The following is a 15,492-nucleotide window of genomic DNA, read 5'->3' as shown; positions in this document are numbered from 1 at the left end:
TCTTGCTGCTGAGTTCCTGGCAGGCCGGGCTCGGACACTCTGGACCCGGCTCCAGCAAGATGGCTCTTCCCAGCACGTGCAAATTCTGCACTTACGCAAATGTGCCATTTCTCAGATCTGTGAACATTTCTGCACGATTGATTCTGCTTCCAAGTTCGGCTACCCTGGCCCTGCCGGGCAGTGTTTCTTTCAGGGACCCTCACACGCCAGCGAGCAGGGACTCAAAGCGCCAAACGACACGTTGCGATTTTAACAGAGTGGGGTCCAGGTTTTCCAAAACACGACTCGTGTTCCCCGTAGCCACGCAGCAACTGTGGGGAGCCTCTTCCACACAGACTAGCAAAGTAATTCCCTCCCTGGATATTTTCACATGGAGAAATGGCTTTGGGGGGAGGCAGGAGAACTTCCTTCCCCGATGGGACTATTCTGAGCCCTCTTCGTTTTTGTATTTTTAAAAGAAGCTGTTCCCCACAGCCTGTGTGGCTGTGGGGAGCTGGGACCAAAACTCTTAAAAATCATAATATGTAGCTTGGGTCTCAGCATGCCAAAAGAAAGTACTAGATGTTGCTTATTTGCACGGAAAAGCCACACACTAAAAAACCTCCTGAGTGCTCCCAAAGTTTTGTTTTATTTATCCATTAATTTGTTTATACACCACTCACCCAAGGGGGTCTTGCGAAATTAAAACACTATAAATGAAGTTAAACCAACACAAAAGCAAATAAGAAATATAAAATATTAACTTGGCCCCTGCCTGGTGGAACGCTCTCCCTCCAGCTGTCCGGGCCCTGCGGGACCTTGGTGAGTTCCGCAGGGCCTGTAAGTCTGAGCTGTTCCACTGGGCCTTTGGTGAGGCTGGCCGCAGATCTACCACCCCCCACTGAGGCTGCCAGTTTTCCATCTTGGCAGGGCCTTGATTCCATCTTGGGCCCTGCCTTTCCCCTCCCAGCCTTTTTGACCGGGCGCCTGTCTTTAATTTTGCTTGCTCTTAACTTTGTTATTTAAATTTTAAGATATTGCTGCTGTGGAAATTTGTTTTAATGTGGTTGGTTTTAGTTATGTATTTTATGTGCTATTGTGTTATTGGAACAGCTGTATTGTTACTGGAGCAGCTGCGTTGTGAGCCGCCTCAGGCCCTTTGGGGGTGAGGTGGCCTATAAATCTAATAAATAATAATAATAAATAATAATCTTAACATGTTAAACTATTAGAATGTGTGACTAGTACCCTGTCATTAATAACATGGCACAAATATGGGGTCTCTACTCTTAAGGGCCAGTCTAAACAATTTGGCCGTGCGAGCCTTCTGGAAGTGAATCAATTCCAGCAGGGCACAGTTGTCACCTGAGAGTATATTCCACAGGGTTGGGGCCACAACTGAGAAGGCCCTTCCCCGGAGTCACTGAGTCACCTTGGGGCCAGGCACCTGCAAGAGGCCCCTACAGGATGACCGAACAGAGCATGGGGGTTGTGATGGGAGAGTTGGTTCTGTAAGTATGAGGGTCCCAGACCACTAAAGGTTAACATCAACACTTTTGAATGAGATGTGGAGACTAACTGGTAGTCAGCACAGCTGCCACAAAATTGGAGTAATATGAACTGACCATGATGTTCCGGTCAGCAACCTAAACGGCTGCATTAGGACAACAGGAGGGCTCCGAAGTATTTTCAAGGGTAGCCCTACACAGAGCAAATTACAGTAGTCCAGACTAAAGATGACTATTGCATGGTTAGATGCGACAAGGCCCAAACCAGACATACAAGGAGCCAGACCGGCTGAAAAAATTACATCCGTGCTACCATGGACACTGGTTTATCCAATGATAGCGCAGAATCCGACCACACTCCGAGGCTCTTTACAGAGTCTTCGGCCGTCAGCTGGACACCACCGAGTCTTGGGAGTCTGTGCTCCCAGCCCCCCATGTTACCTTGGTCAGAGTGATGTTGATCACCTGTGTGGTGCGCCGTCGAGCGGAGAGCGTCTTCCGGCCTGACTCAAAGGAAATGTCGCCCCCGGAACTGATGCTGTTCCCTCGCTTGGACCGTGTCCGGGTGGGGATGGGGGTGAAGTAGAGGCTCTCCAAGGACTCCACTTTGCGGGGCAGTTGCTGCGATGCTTTGGGTGGTTCTGCTGCCCCTGATTCGGACAGGGAACGGCGGGTCTTCCTGTGGTGAAGAGAGACGCGGGGAGTGACGACAAAAAGAGTCACGCGGCGGCCACAGCTGCTCGGCATGGGGCGTCCGTGAAGCTGCCTCATGCTGAATGCGGCCGCATATCCTTCCAAGTCAGTGTTGCCTGCTCAGGCTGGCAGAACCTCTCCAGGATCTTGGCCGGGGGTCCTTCACATCACCTGCCAGCGGATCCTTTCAACTGAAGAGGCCGGGGATTGAACTTGGGACCTTTGGCATGCCAAGCAGATGCTCTGCCACTGAGCCACGGCCCCTCCTGTGCACTTGCCTTTGAGAGACCAGCCAAATACCCAGAGCACTTCCAAGGCTGAGGGAGAGTTCTGCTGCAAAGCCCCTGAATCCAGTGCTTGGGGAGGCAACCATCGCTGCAGAGGGTCCGCCTGCTCCTGGCTTTACCCCCTGCCAAGCCCAAGTGGAGCCCCTGCAGCGATGCCGCCAGAGATCAGCTGGGAGCCAACCCCCTGCCAAGCCCAAGTGGAGCCCCTGCAGCGATGCCGCCAGAGATCAGCTGGGAGCCAACCCCCTGCCAAGCCCAAGTGGAGCCCCTGCAGCGATGCCGCCAGAGATCAGCTGGGAGCCAACCCCCTGCCAAGCCCAAGGGGAGCCCCTGCAGCGATGCTGCCAGAGATCAGCTGGGAGCCAACCCCCTGCCAAGCCCAAGTGGAGCCCCTGCAGCGATGCCGCCAGAGATCAGCTGGGAGCCAGCTGGTGGCAGCACAGGAGGAAGAAGCAAGGCCTGCCTCCTGCTTCGGGGAAACCCTGACAAAGCTATCGGAAGTGTGATGGCACCCCGGAAATGGAATCCTGGGACAACTCTGAGAGAAGAGGAGTTTGGATCTGAACCCCCCCCCCCCTTTCTCTCCTGTAAGGAGCCTCAAGGCGGCTTACAAACTCCCCCTCTTCCTCTCCCCACAGCAGGTTGGTGGGGCTGACAGAGCTTGGAGAGAACTGTGACTGGCCCAAGGTCACCCAGCAGGCTTCACATGGAGGAGTGAGGAATCAAACCCAGTTCTCCAGATTAGACTCTGTCACTCAAATGGAGGAGAGGGGAATCAAACTCGGTTCTTCAGATTAGAATCCATCACTTTTAACCGCTATATACCATGCTGGCTCTCATGGCTATACCAGAAATGGCTGACCTGCATCCTGCCTCGCTGGCCAAAGAGAGAAGCAGCCCCACAGGAAACATGACAGGAAGAGCCACGGGCGCCATTCCACCCAGATGCTACCCCTCAGCCCCTGTCCCTATTGAGTCCAAAGCCCCCGAGGCTCTGCGTTCTGAGCAGGCCAGGCGGGCAATACCTGGTGGAGTTGAGGGGCTGCGCTTGGTCACTGGGGCTCAGGTCCAGGCTGTCCGTGCTGATGTCTGCTGGGCTCTGCCGGAAGGTCTCGCGATGCTTCAGCGTGTCTGTGGCCACCCGGAACTTGCCCTGCTCCCTCAGCTGGTGATCGGCAAATTCCACCTGCATTTCGATGTAAGCACGAGAGCCCAAGTTCAAAACTGCTTGATGCAACATCCTTCACTTTTTAAAAAAAAGTGTGATTGGAAGACCTCATGACAGTGGGAGACCTCATGAGCTTTTTAATTTGGTGCTGTTACGATACCCAACTCTGGCCCTGTCTGGGTCTGACAACTTGTCATGCAACCTAAAATACAAAAATGTACAGCCTAGAAAGAAGTCGTTGTGGGAATTGTTATTTGGGAGTTTTTAAAAAGTTTACTATTCTTGGGGCGGGGGGGGAGAGGAGGAGAAGGAGAAGAAGAAGAAGAAGAAGAAGAAGAAGAAGAAGAAGAAGAAGAAGAAGAAGAAGAAGAAGAAGAAGAAGAGGAAGAAGAGGAGGAAGAAGAGGAGGAGGAGGAGGAGGAAGAAGAGAAGGAAGAAGAGAAGGAGTTTGGATTTATATCCCCCCTTTCTCTCCTGTAGGAGACTCAAAGGGGCTTACAATCTCCTTTCCCTTCCCCCCTCACAACAAACACCCTATGAGGTGGGTGGAACTGAGAGAGCTCCAAAAAGCTGTGACTGGCCCAAGGTCACCCAGTTGGCGTGTGTGGGAGTGCACAGGCTAATCTGAATTCCCCAGAGAAGCCTCCACAGCTCAAGTGGCAGAGCAGGGAATCAAACCCGGTTCCTCCAGATTAGAATGCACCTGCTCTTAACCACTACGCCACTGCTGCTCCACTACACCACTGCTGCTAATGTGTTTACTGTATTGTAAATTCTACAGAGCTACTGTTAGGCATAGTTAGAACTGTTTTAGGTTTAGTTTAGTAATATGGTGCTGTATTTTGTTAGATTAGTTATTAACTAGGCTTGTTGTACTAACGTGGCTGTAGATTGGTTGGGGGTTAGTCTTAGGTCATTGTGTTTTATGTATTCTTAGGCTACAGAAGGGGAAATTCGACATCTAAGCTTATTATGTCTATGTTGATTATGTGTGCTGCTATGATGTTGTTGCCTTATGATTGTTTCCTTATGATGTTATGACTATTGATGTTCAATGTATTGTCAAAGGCTTTCATGGCTGGAATCACTGGGGTGATCTGTGGTTTTCAGGCTGTATGGCCGTGTTCCGGTAGCATTTTCTCCTGACGTTTCACCAGCATCTGTGGCTGGCATCTTCAGAGGATCATCGGCCAGCCACAGATGCAGGCGAAACGTCAGGAGAAAATGCTACCGGAACATGGCCATACAGCCTGGAAACCCCACAACACTTTAATTACCATATATACTAGCGTATAAGTCGAGGCACCTAATTTTACCACAAAAAACTGGGAAAACTTATTGACTCGCGTATAAGTCGAGGGTGGGAAATGCAGCAGCTGCTGGTAAATTTCAAAAATAAAAATAGATGCCAATAAAATTACATCAATTACAGGGCATCAGTGGAGTTTAAATGTTTTTGAATATTTATTTCAAAGAAAAACAGTAAACTAGCTCTGTAAGAGGTGGAAAAGAGGGTCCAGCAAGGAGCAATATGGGTATCGAAAACAACTAACTTTAAGGAGTACAAAAACCTGAACTCAACCAGCAACCAAGCTAAAACACAAGAGTTAAAATCCGCCAAAAATGGATTCCTCATCGTCATCTACTGTATGCCCAAATGAAACTAACTTAGATTTTAGGAGGGATATTATCAGAAATGGAAAAATCTACTATTAGCTTCCATTTGTAAACAATGGGGGATGGAGACATCCCCTTTGAAGTCCAATAACTTTGGATCCCCTGACCCAAACTTCACCAAACCTGGCTGGTATCGCCAAAGAGACTCTCCTGATGAGACCAACCGGGTTTCAGTAGTTCAGAGTAATCCAAAGTTATGGACCCTAAAGAAACCAGCCCCATCTACTAATAGCTCCCATTGAAAACAATGGGGAATGGGGGCACCTCAACAATGGGGAATGGGGGCACCCAAAGTTATGGACCCCCTGAACCAAACATTACCAAACTTGGCTGGTATCATCAGGAGGGTCTTCTGAGGGTACCCTGAAATTTTGGTGCCGCTAGCATAAAAACTGCGCGCCCTGCTGGCCGGCAAAGTAAAAACACACAAAAAATTTAATGACCCGCATATAAGTCAAGGGGAGCTTTTTCAGCATTAAAAATGTGCTGAAAAATATGGTATTTACGTGTACGGTATATACGGTATTGAAGTTCTTGTTGTTTACAATGCTATGCTTATAATGTTATGTTTATTGATGTTTCGTTGCTTGATTTTATGATTACTGATGTTCACTATTATGCTGTTGTTGCTCAGCACCGTGAGCCCTTTTGGGGGAGGGCGGTATACAAATGGAATAATACAACAGAATACAACCTAAGGCAGTGGTGGCGAACCTATGGCACGGGTGCCACAGGTGGCACTCAGAGCCCTCTCTGTGGGCACGTGCAAATAAAGTCCCCCCCCCCCCCCCAATCTAGGCTAGCCTGAGTCGCTGGGCTTGATTATTAGGATTAAACCTAAGACCTAGTTTTGGGGAAGCAGTGTAGGTAACCCTGTTAAGTATTTGGGTTACATTGCTGTGTTGGCACTTTGAGATAAATAAGTGGGTTTTGAATAGCAATTTGGGCACTCGGTCTTGAAAAGGTTCGCCATCACTGACCTAAGGACTGTGAGGAAAACAACTCTGGGCTAGATGTGGCCCCATGAGCAGTGTTTTGCCCCCCTCTATCCTAGAATTGGTGCAGAGGCAACTGTGCCCCTAAGGAAAAGGAGATTTGGTACACCCAGTATGGCTTCCGAACATACCTGTGTCTCCAAGGCGCGGACCCGGCTTGTGAGGTTCTTGCAGCTGAGCTCCGACTCCTTCGCCTGCAGGACGGTGCGCTGCAGCTCCTGGGCCAGGCGCTCCGACTCCGCCTTCAGCTTGGAGTTCTCCTTCTCCAGCAGCTCCAGCCCTTTCAGCTTCTCCAGCAGCTCCTGGTTCTGCTGCTTCTTGGAGTCATAGTGCGTTTTGGCCTTCTCCATCTGAAGGGTGAGGAAGGAAGGCAGCTGCGTCACTCCTGGGAGCCCAGGACACAGAAGACCCAGCGAGGATTATTATTATTATTATTCAAGGCGTTTTTATGTCCCCTTTCCGTTTGAGCAGGCCCACATGGCGGTGCATGTAAGAAACATTAAAACGACTGGGCAATTAAAAATACAGTTGAAATTATAAAAAATGATTCGATTAGACTGTCAAGCATAGGTGTCAAACTCGCAGCCCTCCAGATGTTATGGACTACAGTTCCCATCATCCCCTGCCAGCATTATGCTAGCAGGGGATGATTGGAACTGCAGTCCATAACATCTGGAGGGCCGCGAATTTGACACCTAAACAACAGAAGGAGAGTAACCCTTATTGGGGGTGTGCGAGATAAAACAGAAAAAGAGACTTCCCCCACTGGCAAAAGACACCGATAGAGCAGTGGTGGCGAACCTATGGCACGGGTGCCAGAGGTGGCACTCAGATCCCTCTCTGTGGGCACGTGCAAACAGAGTCACCCCCCCTCCCCACATCTAGGCTGGCCTGGGCCACTGGGCTTGATTATTAGCATTAAACCTAACACCTAGATTTGGGGAAGCAGTGTAGGTAACCCTGTTAAGCGCTGTTAAACCCCACTGATTTTCACGTGAAGAACTAAAGCGCGATCCTTTACCTGGGAGTAAGCTCAGTTGCTGGCAATGGGGCTTGCTTCTGAGTAAACCCTCCTAGGGTCGTGATTCACCCATTGGAAGAGTCGCATGGTTGCTTCAAAGCAAAGTCATCGACTACCACCAAGCTTACTCCCGAGTAAGGCACGCCTTGGAGCCAACTGTTTTTTCTAAACTAAAACCTCAGTATTCAGGTTAAATTGCCGTGTTGGCACTTTGCGATAAATAAGTGGGGTTTGGGTTGCAATTTGGGCACTTGGGGTCTCGAAAAGGTTCGCCATCGCTGCGATAGAGGGAAACAGACAAATTCCCCAGGGGAGGGAATTCCAAAGTTCTGCGGCCACAACCAAAAAGGCCCTTTCTCAGGTTGCTGCCCATCTGGCTTCGGGGGCAACCAAAGCAGAGCCTTCAGAGATGACCGGGGTGTAGCAGACAGGTTCACAGGTGTGCAGAGGGAAGGTACGGAATGAGTCAGACTCTTCACCCTGAGAGGCAGACTCTGTCTTTGCACCTGGGCTTTATAATGCTCCGCAGCTTGTTCCTTTTGGTCCAGCTGTTCCTGGAGGTCGGCCATCTTCTTCTTCTGGTGATCAAGTTCCTTCTGGAGCTCCTGCTCACGCACCTATCAAGTTGGGAGAGAGAAAGGCTCTGGAGGTTCTGGAGATACGGAAGCAAAAGGGGAGTCTGGAGAAGCAGAAACGCTCCCTTGCAGCTCCCATTAGGTCTCAAGCCGCAAGTCTGCCCTGACAACAGCCAAATATAACAGGCATACGACTCCAGGTACAAACCGGGACGGCGGCCACATTAACTCGTTTCTGATGCTGCCCGTGAGATGCCCTTTCCCCAAACTTTTGCTGGGTTGCTTCTAGCTTTGTCAGGGGTAACAGGACACGAACGCCCTATGAGATATTCTCAAGCAGAGCTCCTGCAAAGGATATTCACCAGTCACGCTATTTTCCCCAGTGACGGCAGACCCGCCACCAGCCGCGTCAGTGCGTTTCCCACCCAGCTGCGGTACACCTTGGGTTTAGAGAAACGGCTTCTGGCTCTCAAGTCTGGGTTCCAAACTCTCTCCGCACACCCCATCCCGGTAGCTCACCTTGGTTTTCTGCTGCTGGGCTCGGCTGGTTTTATCTTGCTGAGTCAGCTTCTGTTTCAGCTCCTCTGCCTGGAAAAGGGGGGGGGGAAGGGGAAGAGCAGTTATCCCAGGTCCCTCCTCTCCCCACTGCTCTGCTACCCGCCCCCCCAATGCTCCCCCAGCCCACAGATGCTGGCAAAACCACCCCATGGGGCTTAGTGAAAGGACAGGCTAGGGCCGTGGTGGCAAACCTATGGCACGCACTCAGAGCCCTCTCTGTGGGCACGCACAAACAGAGTTCATCATGTGGGGTGGCAGAAAATCACACACACCCCACACACACATATAGGCTGGCCTGGGCCACTGGGCATGACCCGTTCAAAGTGTTGCATGGCTTCACCAAGCTTACTCCCGAGTAACGTGCGCCTCTGGGCCAACTGTTTTTTCTAAACTAAAACCTCAGTATTTAGGTTAAATTGCCGTGTTGGCACTTAGCGATAAATAAGTGGGTTTTGGGTTGCAATTTGGGCACTCGGTCTCAAAAAGGTTTGCCACCACGGGGCTAGGGTGTACTCCTGTTGACCTGGTGTAGCTATGTCCAGAAAGAGAGTCAGTGGGAACTGAGGACGTGGCTCTCCTAGAACAGCCTGCAGGGTACAGAACGTGGCCACTCACCCTGCTCCCTCACCACTGAGACTTTAGACCAGTCTCATCCAGTCTCTTTCTGGAGACGGGTGGTTCTCATTTGGCTGGCCCCCCGTTTCTAGGGAGTTAAGATCCATGCACGCTTGGTGCAAAGGAACAAAATAAAATCCCGTTATTTTGCACTATTCCAAATTAAACTATTGTATACTCCTGCGTAAGGCTGGCAACAGCGAGGCAGAAAGCTACAGATGGCTCTGAGGCACCTCACCAGCCGTTCTGTTTGTCTCTTGAGATTTCATGAGGACTGGCGCACGTTTCCAAGCTTCTCTATAGCCACAAGGACTAAGAGCTTGAGATCCTGAATACCGCGCTTCTCAAGGGAAGGGGCACAGATTACATAGAGCAGTGGTGGCGAACCTTTGGCACTCCAGATGTTATGGACTACAAATCCCATCAGCCCCCCCAATTGGCCATGCTGGCAGGGGCTGATGGGAATTGTAGTCCATAACATCTGGAGCGCCAAAGGTTCGCCACCACAGACATAGAGTCAGAGGCCACCCTTCCGGTGTTTTTGTCCTTACGCCACCCCTGCCAGGTGAGTTAAGCTGAGAAAGAGCAAGTGGGGTCTCCACGTGTCGCACCCGCCACGGTGATCCCGCAGGCTCCCTTCCGCCCAGCAAAAGCAGTGCTGCAGCCCCACCAGAGCCCCCCCTCCATCCCCTTGGTTGGCAAAAGGCCTTTGCCTCCCCCAGCCCGTCAAATGCAACACACATGCCGCAGGCCAGCAACGCGGTGGCTTTAGTAGGCTTCCGAAGCAGCGCAGGGCAAGCAAGTTAGTATCTCCTGGGCAGCTTTCTCTATGCGAGGGAGCCGGGACAGGTTGCATGCAGACAAAAGACGTTCCTTAAGCTTGACTCTGTGATCAACAGCAACACCGTAACTGACAGAATTTTTCCCCCAAGGGATGATTTTATCATCCAGATTGAAGACGGTTGGTTCTTGACGGCACTGAACGAGTAAAAAGCTTGGGCTAAGGTTTGGGCAGGATCAGGGCTCTGGAATACACACAGCTAGCCGAGGAGAAGAAGAAGTTCGGATTTATACCCTGCCCTTCTCTCCTGTAAGGAGACTCAAGGGGGCTGACAAGCTCCTTTCCTTTCCTCTCCCCACAACAGACACCTTGTGAGGTAGGTGGGGCTGGGAGAGTTTTGAGAGAAGTGTGACTAGCCCAGGGTCACCCAGCTGGCTTCATGTGGAGGAGCAGAGAATCACATCTGGTTCACCAGATAAGCCTCTGCCACTCGGGTGGAGGAATGGGGAATCAAGCCTGGTTCTCCAGGTTAGAATCCACCTGCTCTTATCCACTACACCAGGGGTCTGCAACCTGCAGCTCTCCAGATGTTCATGAACTGCAATTCCCATCAGCCCCTGGCAGGGGCTGATGGGAATTGTAGTTCATGAACATCTGGGGAGCTGCAGATTGTAGACCCCTGCACTACACCACACAGAGGAGGGAGAAGCTTTGACAGCTGATCAACCAAGGAAGACAGAGGGCTGGGTCCTCCTCTGTCCCCAAACCCTCGTGGCTCTACAGCCCCCCTCACCAAAAAAAAGGCCAAGGAGCCAGAAGAATCTGAATCTAAGAAGCCATCTCCTTCAGCAGCAGTGGCATAGGAGGTTAAGAGCTCATGTATCTAATCTGGAGGAACCGGGTTTGATTCCCAGCTCTGCCGCCTGAGCTGTGGAGGCTTATCTGGGGGATTCAGATTAGCCTGTAAACTCCCACACACGCCAGGTGAGTGACCTTGGGCTAGTCACAGCTTCTCGGAGCTCTCTCAGCCCCACCTACCTCACAGGGTGTTTGTTGTGAGGGGGGAAGGGCAAGGAGATTGTAAGCCCTTTTGAGTCTCCTGCAGGAGAGAAAGGGGGGGATATAAATCCAAAACTCTTCTTCTTCTGTGCCGACACGGGACGAAGTCCTCCAGCATCCATTCTCATACATGAGTTTCAGAAGGGACTACTAGAACTTGGGAAGTAGCCCTCACCCTCCAGGCACTAGAACTTGGGAAGGGACTACTAGAACTTGGGAAGTAGCCCTCACCCTCCAGGCATGCCGGCCAAACTTGGAGGTCTCAGGCATCCAAGTCCAAAAGGATGTCAAAGCGGTAAGTTGTGGAGGGTGAGAGCCAACAGAGCTGGACTGGACACAGTGATACGGCAGCTCTGTTGGCTTCACGCATACTCAATTAGACAAGATAGGGAAGGCTGCCATTATTTCAAAGGCGCTTGGGCAAGGAAGGTTTAAATATATCCCTGATGGGTTGTGTGGAGCCATTTCCAGCTGCTACAATTCTGCCAAATACCGAGCAGCACTCCACTTGTCCAGAGCTACCAAGGAATCTACCAAGCCAGATTCGTTTCACTGGTTTCTTGCACACCAGAAACATCAGGGTCTCTGTCAGGCTTAAGTTATCAAAAAAGTTAAAACGTTCCAGTGAATGGGCAACTCTGAGCAGCGCTGGCGTCGGCTGGGAATAGCAGGAGCAATAATTCTGGGCTACAGGTCAGGGGCAAAATCCTTTTCCCCGCTGTAAAAACCTTCTCTGAAATTACGACTTGACAGCCATCCATTCCAGCTAGCAAGTGAGTATTTTTAACCTCCCAGGAAGGTGGTTCAGGACTACCGATTTCGCTCCACCTTTTGGCCATCCATCCTACACAGCTGAAAATAGCAGAGCAGCCGGCAGAACCTACACAGAGCTCCAAGGTCTGTGCAGGCTCCTCCTTGCAGGCTCCTCTTGAATCTGACTTCACGAAGGCCTCAGAGCTCCAACCTGCAGGATTCATGACAGCCCTGCAAGAAACATCCCCTTTGCTAAAACCCCTGTGGGTTCTGTCCTGAAAAACACAAGGCTCACAAACTTTAGTAAACTAGTGTCGGAGCAGGAAATGGGGCCGCCCGCCTGACCACATCCCCCTCTACTGTAGGAGCCTGCAATTTCGAAATAATTTCAATTTCGGACCTTTGCAATCAATGGCATCTACATTTTGCACCCTTGCGTGACCAGGAAACAACCTACAAATTTTCTTCTGCTAAGAAGCACAGGTTGTATTGTCGAAGGCTTTCACGGCTGGAATCACTGGGGTGCTGTGTGGTTTCCGGGCTGTATGGCCGTGTTCTAGCAGCATTCTCTCCTGACGTTTCGCCTGCATCTGTGGCTGGCATCTTCAGATCCTCTGAAGATGCCAGCCACAGATGCTGGGGTGGGGGGGGGGGGGGGTGGGGGGGGGGGGGGGTGGGGGGGGGGGGGGGTGGGGGGGGGGGGGGGTGGGGGGGGGGGGGGGTGGGGGGGGGGGGGGGTGGGGGGGGGGGGGGGTGGGGGGGGGGGGGGGTGGGGGGGGGGGGGGGTGGGGGGGGGGGGGGGTGGGGGGGGGGGGGGGTGGGGGGGGGGGGGGGTGGGGGGGGGGGGGGGTGGGGGGGGGGGGGGGTGGGGGGGGGGGGGGGTGGGGGGGGGGGGGGGTGGGGGGGGGGGGGGGTGGGGGGGGGGGGGGGTGGGGGGGGGGGGGGGTGGGGGGGGGGGGGGGTGGGGGGGGGGGGGGGTGGGGGGGGGGGGGGGTGGGGGGGGGGGGGGGTGGGGGGGGGGGGGGGTGGGGGGGGGGGGGGGTGGGGGGGGGGGGGGGTGGGGGGGGGGGGGGGTGGGGGGGGGGGGGGGTGGGGGGGGGGGGGGGTGGGGGGGGGGGGGGGTGGGGGGGGGGGGGGGTGGGGGGGGGGGGGGGTGGGGGGGGGGGGGGGTGGGGGGGGGGGGGGGTGGGGGGGGGGGGGGGTGGGGGGGGGGGGGGGTGGGGGGGGGGGGGGGTGGGGGGGGGGGGGGGTGGGGGGGGGGGGGGGTGGGGGGGGGGGGGGGTGGGGGGGGGGGGGGGTGGGGGGGGGGGGGGGTGGGGGGGGGGGGGGGTGGGGGGGGGGGGGGGTGGGGGGGGGGGGGGGTGGGGGGGGGGGGGGGTGGGGGGGGGGGGGGGTGGGGGGGGGGGGGGGTGGGGGGGGGGGGGGGTGGGGGGGGGGGGGGGTGGGGGGGGGGGGGGGTGGGGGGGGGGGGGGGTGGGGGGGGGGGGGGGTGGGGGGGGGGGGGGGTGGGGGGGGGGGGGGGTGGGGGGGGGGGGGGGTGGGGGGGGGGGGGGGTGGGGGGGGGGGGGGGTGGGGGGGGGGGGGGGTGGGGGGGGGGGGGGGTGGGGGGGGGGGGGGGTGGGGGGGGGGGGGGGTGGGGGGGGGGGGGGGTGGGGGGGGGGGGGGGTGGGGGGGGGGGGGGGTGGGGGGGGGGGGGGGTGGGGGGGGGGGGGGGTGGGGGGGGGGGGGGGTGGGGGGGGGGGGGGGTGGGGGGGGGGGGGGGTGGGGGGGGGGGGGGGTGGGGGGGGGGGGGGGTGGGGGGGGGGGGGGGTGGGGGGGGGGGGGGGTGGGGGGGGGGGGGGGTGGGGGGGGGGGGGGGTGGGGGGGGGGGGGGGTGGGGGGGGGGGGGGGTGGGGGGGGGGGGGGGTGGGGGGGGGGGGGGGTGGGGGGGGGGGGGGGTGGGGGGGGGGGGGGGTGGGGGGGGGGGGGGGTGGGGGGGGGGGGGGGTGGGGGGGGGGGGGGGTGGGGGGGGGGGGGGGTGGGGGGGGGGGGGGGTGGGGGGGGGGGGGGGTGGGGGGGGGGGGGGGTGGGGGGGGGGGGGGGTGGGGGGGGGGGGGGGTGGGGGGGGGGGGGGGTGGGGGGGGGGGGGGGTGGGGGGGGGGGGGGGTGGGGGGGGGGGGGGGTGGGGGGGGGGGGGGGTGGGGGGGGGGGGGGGTGGGGGGGGGGGGGGGTGGGGGGGGGGGGGGGTGGGGGGGGGGGGGGGTGGGGGGGGGGGGGGGTGGGGGGGGGGGGGGGTGGGGGGGGGGGGGGGTGGGGGGGGGGGGGGGTGGGGGGGGGGGGGGGTGGGGGGGGGGGGGGGTGGGGGGGGGGGGGGGTGGGGGGGGGGGGGGGTGGGGGGGGGGGGGGGTGGGGGGGGGGGGGGGTGGGGGGGGGGGGGGGTGGGGGGGGGGGGGGGTGGGGGGGGGGGGGGGTGGGGGGGGGGGGGGGTGGGGGGGGGGGGGGGTGGGGGGGGGGGGGGGTGGGGGGGGGGGGGGGTGGGGGGGGGGGGGGGTGGGGGGGGGGGGGGGTGGGGGGGGGGGGGGGTGGGGGGGGGGGGGGGTGGGGGGGGGGGGGGGTGGGGGGGGGGGGGGGTGGGGGGGGGGGGGGGTGGGGGGGGGGGGGGGTGGGGGGGGGGGGGGGTGGGGGGGGGGGGGGGTGGGGGGGGGGGGGGGTGGGGGGGGGGGGGGGTGGGGGGGGGGGGGGGTGGGGGGGGGGGGGGGTGGGGGGGGGGGGGGGTGGGGGGGGGGGGGGGTGGGGGGGGGGGGGGGTGGGGGGGGGGGGGGGTGGGGGGGGGGGGGGGTGGGGGGGGGGGGGGGTGGGGGGGGGGGGGGGTGGGGGGGGGGGGGGGTGGGGGGGGGGGGGGGTGGGGGGGGGGGGGGGTGGGGGGGGGGGGGGGTGGGGGGGGGGGGGGGTGGGGGGGGGGGGGGGTGGGGGGGGGGGGGGGTGGGGGGGGGGGGGGGTGGGGGGGGGGGGGGGTGGGGGGGGGGGGGGGTGGGGGGGGGGGGGGGTGGGGGGGGGGGGGGGTGGGGGGGGGGGGGGGTGGGGGGGGGGGGGGGTGGGGGGGGGGGGGGGTGGGGGGGGGGGGGGGTGGGGGGGGGGGGGGGTGGGGGGGGGGGGGGGTGGGGGGGGGGGGGGGTGGGGGGGGGGGGGGGTGGGGGGGGGGGGGGGTGGGGGGGGGGGGGGGTGGGGGGGGGGGGGGGTGGGGGGGGGGGGGGGTGGGGGGGGGGGGGGGTGGGGGGGGGGGGGGGTGGGGGGGGGGGGGGGTGGGGGGGGGGGGGGGTGGGGGGGGGGGGGGGTGGGGGGGGGGGGGGGTGGGGGGGGGGGGGGGTGGGGGGGGGGGGGGGTGGGGGGGGGGGGGGGTGGGGGGGGGGGGGGGTGGGGGGGGGGGGGGGTGGGGGGGGGGGGGGGTGGGGGGGGGGGGGGGTGGGGGGGGGGGGGGGTGGGGGGGGGGGGGGGTGGGGGGGGGGGGGGGTGGGGGGGGGGGGGGGTGGGGGGGGGGGGGGGTGGGGGGGGGGGGGGGTGGGGGGGGGGGGGGGTGGGGGGGGGGGGGGGTGGGGGGGGGGGGGGGTGGGGGGGGGGGGGGGTGGGGGGGGGGGGGGGTGGGGGGGGGGGGGGGTGGGGGGGGGGGGGGGTGGGGGGGGGGGGGGGTGGGGGGGGGGGGGGGTGGGGGGGGGGGGGGGTGGGGGGGGGGGGGGGTGGGGGGGGGGGGGGGTGGGGGGGGGGGGGGGTGGGGGGGGGGGGGGGTGGGGGGGGGGGGGGGTGGGGGGGGGGGGGGGTGGGGGGGGGGGGGGGTGGGGGGGGGGGG

At 59.7% G+C, this 15,492-nt stretch overlaps 1 protein-coding gene across 1 annotated transcript in view; it reads right to left on the bottom strand.

Annotated features, from left to right (window-relative positions):
- Positions 1-15,492, bottom strand: part of NUMA1 (nuclear mitotic apparatus protein 1) — a 94,157-nt gene that overhangs the window by 12,534 nt on the left and 66,131 nt on the right. Inside the window, 6 exon segments of the mRNA XM_048493973.1 lie at positions 1,929-2,166; positions 3,493-3,653; positions 6,439-6,657; positions 7,835-7,945; positions 8,423-8,632; positions 11,801-11,944. Coding sequence (XP_048349930.1) covers positions 1,929-2,166; positions 3,493-3,653; positions 6,439-6,657; positions 7,835-7,945; positions 8,423-8,632; positions 11,801-11,944 — 1,083 coding nt within the window.

The sequence above is a fragment of the Sphaerodactylus townsendi genome, linkage group LG04, assembly GCF_021028975.2.
Source record: "Sphaerodactylus townsendi isolate TG3544 linkage group LG04, MPM_Stown_v2.3, whole genome shotgun sequence".
NCBI lineage: Eukaryota > Metazoa > Chordata > Lepidosauria > Squamata > Sphaerodactylidae > Sphaerodactylus > Sphaerodactylus townsendi.
This window is presented reverse-complemented; position numbering and strand designations above follow the sequence as displayed.